Raw genomic sequence first — 11,521 nt, 5'->3', positions numbered from 1 at the left:
TATTGGTGATATTAGTGACTATAACCTGATAATGCACTTACAACAACATCTCCCAAAGCTTCCATTTTAGAAATTCACGGTGGCCATAATGAATGAAGCTGGATTCAGACGGATATCATGCAACCTTCTTAGTTTGTTGGATGTATACGTATATACACATATTGGTGGAACGAGTAGTTTACATAATTATATTATATTATTTTTATTTTATATGTTATTACCGAGTTGATTTAGTAGATTTTTGGGCCGAAACGAGCCATGGGTTTTCGAACCATGATGAGCCCTCCAAGTACAAAATCATTTGCTGACAATCACATAGCTCCATAGGCTTGGGATTTGGCTGACAACACACCGCTGTAAAAGGTTAATGCTTCTCTTTCCTGAGTACCCATATCTTCTGGTTATTTTAAGGTGAATTTTGATGGTGATATGGCGATGGATAGAGCTTCTGGTGGAGCAGGCTTTGTTGTTAGAGACCATTATGGCAGATTGATTGCAGCTGGAGGTCGGAGCACACCTGATTTGACTGTTATTGAGGCGGAGCTACGGACTGCTTGGGAGGGCATCCGATATGCGAGATCTATGTTGGGTGCCGACAGATTGTGTATTAAGGGGGACTCTACTACGGTGATTGACTGGATACGGAAAGTGGATAGGTATGGTGACGGTTATCCGTTGATTCGGGAGATTCGCAGATTAGTTCAGGAGATGTTCGCTGTTCAGATTGGTCATGTGTTTCGTGAAATAAATAGAGCTGCGGACTGGGTAGCCTCATACGTGGCACGTCATTCTGGGGACGTCATCTGGACGAGTTTAGGGGGTGTTCCCCACCTGTTGCATTGTTTACTTTTTTTTTGATTTAGCAGGATGTACTCAAACTTGATTTATTAGAATTGAAATGCTGTCTTGACCAACAAAAAAAAAAAAAAAAAAAAAAAGAAAAGAAAAGAAAGAAAGGTTAATTTTAGCTTAAGCTAACGCACGATCCAAAGATGGTTATCCAATTCTAAGAGTTGGCGACTTCGTTTAAGAACACAAATATGTACAGATCGCCATCTTGCAAACTAAAGGCTACATCTACCCGACGCCCTTAACCTGCGTACAAGCCGCCGCCGCCACCTTCGTCCTCCTCGCTAACGTACCCCGCCAGATTGACGTATCGCTCCTGCTCCCCCCTCTCCCTCCACCGGGCCCTGCACACGACGCAGCTGGCCGCGCTCCTCCCTCGGCTCCTCCTCCAACCCAGAAGGCACTCCCCATGCAACGAGTTCCCGCAGGTGCCGCACGTGACCAGCCTCCCTCCTCCCCCCATCCCCTCCAAACAAATGGGACAAACAGCGCCGTCATCCTCCCTCGCCCTTGTTCGATCGATTTCGCCGTTGCCTGAGAAGAGCCGGTGGAACCTCTCACGGGTCCGGGATCCGGCAAGGACGTCGGGGGCTGTGGGTGTGCCCAGAAGGCGAGCTAGCTGCCATGGCCGCAAGGTCCGCCTCCAGATGCAGGCATCGTCGAAGGACAGACGGAGAACGCGGAGGAGAACGAAGAGGATGTGCTTGCAAGGGACGGTGCGGTCGGGGCAGGTGCATGAGGCGGTGGTGGCGAGGGTAACAGTGTAGACGTTACCGGTGGCCCCCAAGATGAAGAAGCTGGTGTCGTTGCGGTGGAGGAGGCGGAGCCGGTGGCGGAGCGCTCGGATGATCCGGTCGGCTACATGCTGGGCCGGGTTGTATCGGGAGCCGACGTTGGTGGCCCGGGTGCTGGACCGTGGGGAATTGGAGCCAACGGACTCCATGGGTGGGTGGCTTCGGTGGCTCGTGGCAGTCATGACCAGCTACACCATATATATTTGGTGTTTTGTAGAAGGAAGGAGATGTCTTTGGTGTGGTGGTATACGTTGAGTGCTGTATAGGAAAGGACAAAGGATGGCGGATGCGGAGGGAGAGTGATGGGATTAAGTAACTTTGAATTTAAGACAGGCTTCTCCTTTCGTCTACTAGATAAAACGGAAGCCTGTTTATTGCAGCATTTTTAGCTTAAGCGAAAGTGCTTCTGCGCGTACGCACGGCCATTTACGCATGCGCTGATGCGCACTTATGCCGCCGGCGTGGCCGTGCAGAGTTTCGCAGCGCAAGCTAAATAGCCGGTGCAATTCTAGGCTTCAGCGCCATAGACGGGATCAGTGGCCTCTTGCACGCGGCCGCATCTGGACGTAAAAGAAGGCATGCAAAGACCTTTTGCAAACATGGCGTTTTCCGAGCTTAGCAGGCGCCACTTGCCACAGCTAGATATACGTCTGCAGTCAGATATAAACTGAAAAGACAATGCTTTAGTTGCCATGCATGGTGATTGGTTAATTTGTGGTGGCTCAAAGAACAAAGAAATGTGTGCATTAGAAATGTATATACTTGAAGCAAGACATACCATCCATCTACAACGAGCAAAGTTGACGAGATGGATGAAGGTGCCATTTTGGCAGCCAACAGTGACTGATTGCTTCAAATAGAGAAATTTTAAAGAAAAAAATGTGCCATTCTTGGACTCTTGACAATGCTGTCAGGGAAGAAAGGTCCCAGCTAGCCACCACAGTGACAATGCTGGTTTGGCTTCAAATAGGGAAATTAACCTATAGAACAATATTGATTGATCTATCTATATATACTGCACCTTAAAACTTCTCGGGCAAACTTGAAAATACAGCGAATGAGAAAAAACGTTGATCGCATTTATAGACTATTTGGTTGCCTGCAAATCCAATTAAATACAATAAGATTTGCAATTGTAATTAGAATTGTTGCAATTCATTTACGGTTGCAAAAAGCTTTCTTTGTTTGGCTGACAGAATATAACAATTTCACATACCTTTGTAGTAGGTGTCATAATGTTGTAACTGACCCGTTAGTTTATCCCTTGAGAAAAAAATATACTAATTATAATTAGACATCAAAATTAACAACAGTAATTATATATAATGGAATTAAATAGCAATAATAATAGTATATAAGATATCAAACTATTCATCCAACATCAATGTATCCGACAACCTGAACTCTAACCTTGTTAAATAACCTTAACCATTCTATCTTAAAGGCTTAAATTCTTGAGAAATTATTTCTTGCATTGCATACACCACATGTGTATATATATATATATATATATATGCACGTAGATAATCGTAACCACTCATTTCTATAGCCATGCACCGAGTTGAGCACTTGATAATGGGATCTATATGAACAAGCAACTGTGATTGGCTGCGTGCATGGCCATATGGTGGTGCAATGTAGGAAATAAATTTTTTTGGGGAAAGGATCAATAATTAATATAAATCAAGCTCAACAGCTCTAATATATAAGAAGAACTCAATTAAAACCTTTTATTTAATCCAGCTGCTGTTCCTAGAAGCCACTCATTTCCCTTGACGGCGCAGATTCTAGGATGGAAGACTGCCTGCTGTCTACGGCAAGCCCAACGTCCAGAAGTTAAAAGGGAAAGCCCCACAAGAACTCATGAAGCTAATTAAAACTTTCAACAAGATAAATGAGACATGAGACCCACTTGCTTACCTTTTCCCACTGCTTTTTCTGATGGAATTGCCAACTATGTGATCCGTGATCCCTTCTATAAATTAGCACTGGAAAGCTGTGCGGATATATTTGCTTGAGGAGTTGGTGATATGGAGCGGTTTGGCTGCACGATTGAAATGGAGCCCAGAACCCTGAGTGAAGGAGAACTGAACGATGCACGGGTACATAGTTTTGATCTCATCGTCTACATAGTTTATTTAATGAGATAGTTATTCATTTCTATATATATGGTTCTTACTTGTGCTCGTAATAATTATATATTCTTCCTAAGCAAGGTACATACAGATGACATTCTTTTATCAAAGGCAACAGTTTCATTTGAAGCTTTAGATTTTAAATAATCAGTTTTTTATCATTTAGAGATTGCAACTTATAATGTGACAATAAGAGAATTATTAGCTTAAGTTGCGCTTCTGAAGGATCTCATGGAGCACGTAGAAATGGAGGAGGCTACTTCCTTTAATTGAAGGCACAGCCAGAAGTATGCAAAACAAGTAGCAGAACATGAAAAATAGGCTTCCTCCAATGTTTCTCACATGATCTTCCATGTGTTTTCCCTCGGTTTCTAGCATGTATTTTAACTAATTAAGCCATCATCCATCTCATCCAATGGAAGGATGAACACTTGTTTCCAGTAGATTCTTTGGAAGCATGCCTAATAATCTGGATAAAGGCTATGCAGGAAGCAGCAGTGGCCATAATACAAAGTAAGGAGCCCAAGGAAGCATTGAGTATCTTCACCCAGGTATCATCGTATGTTCAAGTATGTTTTTGTCTATATTTGGCATTTCATGATGACAAATATATAGCGTTTATTAACGAATTAAAAGAGATCGCAGAAGCTTGTGTAGAAGTTAACATCTACAAGAAAGAAAATGTGCTGCAATTTTTATGAGGAGCAATATATAAGATGTGCTGTATTTGCAGGGAAAGAGTTTGACTGGAGCCGTAAAAGGACCGGGTGAAGAGGTTGAGAGGCAGGGTCATGGTATTGAAGAAGGAACTGGACTTGCTAAAAAATCTTGGAATCTTCCATGCGGTCCTGATAGCTCTGAAGAATTCCCTGATGGAACCAAATTGAGGGAGCCTCTCTCATCTCCATTTTGAAGTGTGACTGTCATGTTAAAGGCATTATATATTCTCCTTTTTTTTTGGTTTTATTTAGAGTGATAGAAAGCATCATTCCTTTTGGATAATAAAAATCTTTAAAATTTTATTTCAATAACAAACTTCGTGCATAAAATGCCCTTATAGTGCATTTGCACTATCTTTTGCCTTACGTTTAGTGCAAGTCAGCATTATCCTTTACATGCTATAAAGTAGACCTTTTTTGATTGTTTCCTATACATTCTACAAAAACATGACCTATTTTGTGTAACTTGCTAGCCATCATATCCCTTTTATTTAAGATTGAGGGGGATGATATTATGCTTTCAAAGTATATGGATAACGATTCAGACAAGTGCTAAAAATGTAAAATAAATATGATGGTTTTGAATGAGATCTGATCATTTGTTTTGGTTTTATGGACCAAAGAATTATCCATCACAGCCTGACAACTCTCTATAATGACCTTCTGGTTAGTGAATTTTTTTTGGAGATGTATACACTTAGTGAAATTTAAACCGACTACACATGCAAAGTAGCATTGATGTATATGAATTACGAAGATGGGATAGTTTGGATGGAAGTAACTATAAAAATTGAATTCAGAATTTGGTGATGACTTCATGGTTGTATCATCATGAAGAAAACTAAAGCTTTATGACATGGTTTGGACAGAGAAATCACTAAATATTCCTTTGCTCTGAAATGTTGCGTAAAGCTTTATTTAAAATAGCCAACCAATCATAGCTTAGTCCATTGGCATCCTATTTACTTAAAAGAGGTCTAGAGTTCAAATATTCTTTACTTATGATATGAATATTATGTAAGGGCCACGTCATAAGATTATTAAAAACTTAATTTGTATTCATGTCCACTTATTAAAAGTAGTCAAGTCCAATTATCGAGTTTTGAGAATCATTTACACCTCTGTCTATCATGCCCCATATTGATAGGTTTGAGAATCTCAAAGCACAAACATGGGACTAATTGAGAACTAGCAAGTCTAACCTCTTCTCTCTTTCCCATCAAAGCCCTTGATCAACTCCAATCAGCCTTTTGATGCCTCTTGGTATTGCATTCCCGTCAAGACGTCACGAGAGCTCTGTTAGTCACTGCGATAGCATATACCCGCCAATTCCCTATCTGTCTCTCTTCTCTCTATGATATCAAAAAATTCTTGTTTGCCACCTACTCCTTTACCCACTTTTGCTACAATTTGCTCCTATGTCTTTGGTGCGAGACCTCGCCACTCGTGGCAATTTTGCTACTAGCGAAGATGGTGCCATAGTCCATGATGGCACAACTATCCATGCTTCCATTAGTTTTGTTTCGGCCCTTCTAAATAATGTCAATGATGTGGCGCAAAACAAAGGTCCTTTATAAGATGCATCATAGATAGCCATCTATAAAATTTTCACTCTTAAGAGCATGGATTGTAAGACTTGATAAATATACTTCCATTTCAAGCTATTTGTATTTCTCTTTTATTTAGAGGCAGAAGAATTGAAACAATCCGGGGTATTTAAAAAAAATATAACATGTAGAGATATTACAACCTTGCGTAGTTATAACGAAGAATTTAAATGAAATTATTTATCCCACCAAAGAAGTCATAAGTAAAAATGGTTTAATAAACTTAAAGCAAAACCGGCAAGCGAAGTACTGATATCACTTCAAACTAACTATAAATTTAAGCGGCGTCAAGTTCTTTCAAAATCTTCAGCAGATCCTGAACGAATAATATTCAAACAATTTTTACACATAACCCCTTACAATATTGATATTTCTAGGTTTGTGCATCCTACTATGGCGTTATAGCGAAGCTAAATTCTACGGTCAGGTTAGTTTACCGTGGGGTAAATCTCTATGCGTTTCCCGTATCTAGTCCTCTCTCACCCTCTCTCTAGGGTAGGGTATGGGGGTTCTTCCTTTCGAGGGGTCCCGAGAGGCAATCCCTCTTCCCCCGCGACCTTGCCTCACCCGTCTCTGCTCACTGCGGCGGAGCTGCCATTGGACGCTTCGCCATCCCCGGCCAGGTCGCCGCCGTCTCCGCCCTCTGGCGGGGGACCTTCGGCGCCTCGGACCCCCCTCCGGACCCCGTCGTCACCCTCGAGGACTGCGTGGACATCTCCCACGTGCCCCGCCTCGCCGAGTCCCCCCCTCCCCGGAACTCAAGGCCGGGGCTCGAAACCCGTCGCCTGCCCTCGGCTACCTCTCTTCCCCTTCCCCTTCCCCTTCCCCTCCGAAGAATCGGGCCGAGGCAAGCAATACGGGCGCCGTTCGTAGGTGTTGCAGGTATGTCAGCTGCAGGATCCTGTGAGCTCGAGCTGGTGGCCTCCGGCCAAGGGGCTGCGGCGGCGGGGAGCGCGATGAGAAGGGGAAGGGCTCCCCGGTCGATGGCCTGGTCTGTCCGGCGGCATTGATCACTCTGCCGCCACCAAGAGAGGTGGCGAGGCCGGAGCTGCAGAGGAATAGCTTCCCTGTCGGAGGGCTCGATGAGGAGGAGTTGGTCACTGTAATGGGTATGGCTAACCCTGTTCTGGCTCTTTTATATTTTAAAATTTGGACTTTATGCTTCTTTCTGTAAATCTGTTTTAGCATATTAGTTATTCTAGAAGTCAGGTGTATCAGCCAATCGAGTGGTTCTTTTGTTGGAGATTTATATTGGTATGTCCTAGATTGTCTTTCAGATACCTTGATTGACTGCAGTCGCTTTGCGTGCATTGTTCGAGTTTGTATTTTGTGAACCTCTTAACTAACTTGGATCATGCTACTAAGGGAGTGTTTGGTTCGCGACCGGAATCAGATCAGAAACGAAATAGATTGGAATGGAAATGGGAAAGGCCATATTCCCCAGCATGTTTGATTCGTGTCTGGAATCAGAATTGAAAATTCAATTAAATACAGAGGTATTTTTGGAAAATGAATTAAACAGAGGAGTATTTTTAGAAAATCAATTTTTTAAAGTAAATTTGGTGGAGTGTGATTTGAATATTAGGGAGAGAGCCGGGATTGAATTTTGGGGGATTTAGGTACATTCACTCTTAGAATGAGATTAGGGAGAGAGCCGGGATTCAACCCCATTCCCATTCCACAGTCCAACTTTCCTCAAGAAAACATGTCCTCATTGTATTTGGGATTGGATTTTTAAACAGACTGTAGATTTACATGTTGTTGTCGAGGGTTACGGCTTCTTCTACTTGTCATGGGGTGCTTTTTAAATTCGACTCCTGTTCTCTTGAGCTACTGTCCCCGATTACGTCCCTTGGGCTTGGTAGTATATCTGGCAGTTTTTTATTTTTCATCACAACTGCTTGTCATGCAGGCCTCTCTAGTGACTTTTATGAAGGAACAATAAGAATAAGGTTTACATTTCTCACCTTACTTGATCTTACAATCTGATCAGGGCAGTGACAGCTGTAATTTGGTTAATTAGGCATCTAGCTTGTAACTATGTCATCTGTAATCTTGGAAAGGTGATATTTTCTTCTCGCTATTGGTGTCTAAGATTGCATCATGAATGGCTTTCATTTTGTTCTATGAAGATGAAGGGACTTCTTTGTATGCCACTGATAGCTTGAACATGGGTATAATACTTGTCATTACATTCATGTACCTAAGATTTTTTTGATTTGGATATTTATGTAGAATTTTTTTGAATGCCAATTATAGCTTAAACAAAGCTATAAGACCTGCCATTACATTCATCTGCCTAAGTATATATTCAGTTTGGATCTTCTGCTAGAACTTGCAAGCTCAAACAAATGAAATCAAAAAAAAAAAAAAAAAAATCCACGATTGTGATCCCACTCTCTAGCATGGACAACACAAGAACATATTTGTTGACTTGGATGGATCAGATTATTTTTGGTAAGACTTATAGAGGAGTAGCATTATCATCCATGCACGTGCCATGTTGGATTTGAAGATCTTAAAATTTGTATTTCTTGTATTAAAACATAACAAGAATGTGAACTAATTTGTTAAGGCTTGTCTCTACACTTCATGCAAAATTGGGGCACATTGTCCATTGAGACAGTGAATTTCAAAACACTTTTCATGTCTTTCATTCAAATTTTCTGAAATTCTATCCTGTCTTTTGAAGCTGTATGACAAATTCTACAATCCCTCCTACAACAGCTTGTGTATATCTGTACTGCTGGTGTCTTTATCATCTCCTCGGCTTTGTGCTCAATAGATATAACGCTTTTGCTTGTGGTGTCCCTGTGGTTACTTCATTTGTAATTTAGTTCAGTTGCCTCTTTGTGTTTTGAAGCTATGTCGTCTTCTGGTGGAGTATTGCAGTTAATCTGTTGGGGTTATACAATATTTTTGCCTTGAAGAACATAAAGTTGTTGATAAATACGAGTTAAGAAGCTTAGTTGCATCGTTCTTTCAGGTCCTCCAGGGCTTACCCGTGCATGTTTTGATGTGCTTCAGTTTGTAGTCTATTTGGTATCTTCGTCATATCTTCTTTTCCTATTTGAAATTCTTTTTTACATGTCATAATATATTAGAGTATATACTTTATAGTTAAAATTTGTACTCTAGTGTCAACCGCTCTTTGTTCTTTCCCTTCAGATTTTTCATCTGGTGATACAAACTTGGTACCGCAAGAATTAGAACTGTGGAGTGATATTGAAACACACACCTGGTCCATGGGATGCTAAGTGGATGCATGCCTTATATCAGGCACTTTTTTTTTGTAATAACTATAAATAAGGGTTGCACTTTGAGGTTTTTATGAAGATCTATGCTCTTGTCGATTAGAGGACTGAAACATGGTAGAACCCTGACTAAGATATTTTAAGGATGGTTAGACTGGTTGCAGAAATAATCGAAATTTAAAGGGGGGTTGTATTATATGTGGAAGAAGAAAACCATGAAATATGAAAATGTTATTTCGAGTTTTAAATTATTTTATACTGCACGATCTTTGTGATTTCTTGGTTTCCTCAGATCCAAGCCCATCCAACATACATAAAACTAAAACATTATTTACAGAAACTGTTCACAAAAAATATAGGAGCTCTTGAAAACCGTGTACAAATGATCAAAGTCATTTGATTCTATGTGTACGCTCTCGAAAATTACTTCAGTATGATACATGGTGATGAGATACAACACATATCGCAAATTCGAAGTGCTTAGTTTCATAAATCAGTACACATATAAAAGAGTACTCTCTCAAAGTGTTCTATATCACTAAGGCAAAAAGTTTGGAAGAGTAAAAATTATATAATGCCAATAGGTCTGTAGGCAAGTGGAGTTTTGGCTGTTTGGTTTTAGTTTGGCCATGTCAACTGGGTGTCACATGTGGCTTGGGCTTCAGACAAGCTCAGCTATAACTGTTCAACCCAGCTCATATGTTACTTGAATGAGAAGATTGTTAAGTTGATCCAGGGTCTACCCCCCGCCCCTGAAAAAAAGAAGATACTCGAAAATTTTCTTCTTCGGTGTCAAAAATTCAAGGGACATGCATAAAGATTGAATATTGCAAGTTAAAGCATATCCAAACTGATGCTCTTTGCTTTCTTTTTTCCATATTGTGCAGCAATGTGATGCCCAAAAGGCTCTTGCAAAGAAAGGCATGCAGTCAAATTGCGTTCTCGTTATTGGGGTGCAGCCGGTGGATCCTCAGCAACTCCAATTTCTGAATGGGAGTCTCCACGGCAGTTATCATGGGGGCTTCATGGTTTCCTTGTCCTCACATTGTACAGCTGGGAGTTGCTGCCAGGAGCTCGTTAGGACCCCCTATCTGACCTTTATCACTTACAGAATGGCATCACCACCACCTGTGAGAGGGATGGAGCTCCGTCCGGGAGCCCTTGCTTCCCCTACAAAGTCAGTTGTGTCCAAAGTTATTGATGTTTGGCATATGACTAGGATAGATGGACGCTTTGCTTTTGAAACTTCATGATCAAATTCTTCTTGACAGGAAATCTCTACTTCTTTTCTGCCTACGTGCTTACAGAAACAAGCAGCTGAACCAGTATGCTTTTGAGTTTGGAATCAGTTTCATCTCTTTCTGTTGCCAGCTTCAGATCAGTTGCTGCTGCTGGTTATGTGTCAACATTTTGTACCATTACGTTCTTTCGGTTCCTTGTATATCATCATCGGAATTATTAAAAATGTTTTGCCAGAGCATTAATCAATATGTTTATTTCACCCTATAGAGGCTGTTTAGGTTCCAGTAACCAGTAAAGCCCGGAGCGTAGACTGTACCAAATGCTTATAAAATAGTGATCTACCATTTTTTAAATATTTTTGTGTGGAGGAGATATGGGTGGAGTTGATATTTCTCCTCTTTTTTTTTCGTGAAAAGAACGATGCGATTGTAAATCTCTGCTATCATAATGCAAAATAGTTGAGCCTCCTTGTGTGGGCCTTGAGCTTCCATGCGTGGTATAAGGTTGCCATTTTCAATTTGCCAGGCATCCATCTTAAAATGCTGCATGCATACCCATTAGTTTATAATAAGGGTCAACATATAAAATCATGGTCATCATGTGACTCACCCTCATTGTGGTCTCTTTCTTTAGCCAGTAGTACTGAAAAATAAATCCAGCCATCAATAGGTTAGGGTCTTGGGGCTACATGGGATATTATCGTGAGTACACGAATTTCTTGATCGGCAGATAAGAAAACCTACGATCTCCGGATTGATGAGACTTGTTATGTTTTGATTTATTTATTTTTTTGTTCAAATTAGATTTGTGTGCGTTTGGCCATCCGCTTTTACAGGATCTAGAAGACGTTCGGCGGCTGCTATAGAAGTACGTTGTTTTTCAATTCATGCATATATTTTGGAAGGCAAATGAAGCTATTGA

The 11,521-nt window shown here is 41.0% G+C and overlaps 3 protein-coding genes and 1 pseudogene across 5 annotated transcripts; 3 read left to right on the top strand and 1 right to left on the bottom strand.

Annotated features, from left to right (window-relative positions):
* The first annotated feature begins 429 nt into the window (after nt 1–429).
* LOC149751577 (uncharacterized) lies at nt 430–858 on the top strand. The gene has a single exon (XM_089926792.1). It carries the CDS (start codon nt 430–432, stop codon nt 856–858), a length of 429 nt encoding a protein of 142 aa, XP_089782918.1.
* Nucleotides 859–999: 141 nt separating this feature from the next.
* On the bottom strand, nt 1,000–1,792 carry LOC103710286 (uncharacterized). The gene has a single exon (XM_008795949.4). The coding sequence runs from the start codon at nt 1,790–1,792 to the stop codon at nt 1,091–1,093; it is 702 nt and encodes a 233-aa protein (XP_008794171.4). The 3' UTR covers nt 1,000–1,090.
* A 1,859-nt stretch (nt 1,793–3,651) lies between these two features.
* Nucleotides 3,652–6,603, top strand: LOC149751576 (uncharacterized). 2 transcript variants are annotated; one of them, XM_089926527.1, is made up of 3 exons: nt 3,652–3,745; nt 4,267–4,329; nt 4,512–6,603. In XM_089926527.1, the coding sequence occupies exons 1-3, from the start codon at nt 3,674–3,676 to the stop codon at nt 4,689–4,691; spliced, it is 315 nt and encodes a 104-aa protein (XP_089782653.1). In that variant the 5' UTR covers nt 3,652–3,673; the 3' UTR covers nt 4,692–6,603. The 2 variants fall into 2 exon arrangements, with proteins under 2 accessions (XP_089782653.1, XP_089782652.1); XM_089926526.1 differs by having other exon boundaries at nt 3,658–3,745; nt 4,258–4,329.
* On the top strand, nt 5,916–11,090 carry LOC149751575 (nuclear pore complex protein NUP35-like; annotated as a pseudogene). The gene is made up of 6 exons (XR_016398136.1): nt 5,916–6,063; nt 6,482–6,531; nt 6,599–7,213; nt 9,273–9,391; nt 10,251–10,535; nt 10,630–11,090. The product of XR_016398136.1 is annotated as a nuclear pore complex protein NUP35-like (transcript).
* Nucleotides 11,091–11,521: the final 431 nt, after the last annotated feature.

Source organism: Phoenix dactylifera, chromosome 12 (genome assembly GCF_051530095.1).
Source record: "Phoenix dactylifera cultivar Ajwa chromosome 12, Ajwa_hap1_PhDact_Kaust_v1.1, whole genome shotgun sequence".
Lineage (NCBI taxonomy): Eukaryota > Viridiplantae > Streptophyta > Magnoliopsida > Arecales > Arecaceae > Phoenix > Phoenix dactylifera.
This window is presented reverse-complemented; position numbering and strand designations above follow the sequence as displayed.

Excerpts from the sequence above, each read along its gene's own strand:
- LOC103710286 (XM_008795949.4), bottom strand. The coding sequence starts at position 1,792 with ATGGAGTCCGTTGGCTCCAATTCCCCACGGTCCAGCACCCGGGCCACC.
- LOC149751576 (XM_089926526.1), top strand. The coding sequence starts at position 3,674 with ATGGAGCGGTTTGGCTGCACGATTGAAATGGAGCCCAGAACCCTGAGT. Across the intron at positions 3,746-4,257 it reads GAGAACTGAACGATGCACGG|GCTATGCAGGAAGCAGCAGT; the intron begins GTACATAGTTTT and ends ATCTGGATAAAG. Across the intron at positions 4,330-4,511 it reads CATTGAGTATCTTCACCCAG|GGAAAGAGTTTGACTGGAGC; the intron begins GTATCATCGTAT and ends CTGTATTTGCAG.
- LOC149751577 (XM_089926792.1), top strand. The coding sequence starts at position 430 with ATGGCGATGGATAGAGCTTCTGGTGGAGCAGGCTTTGTTGTTAGAGAC.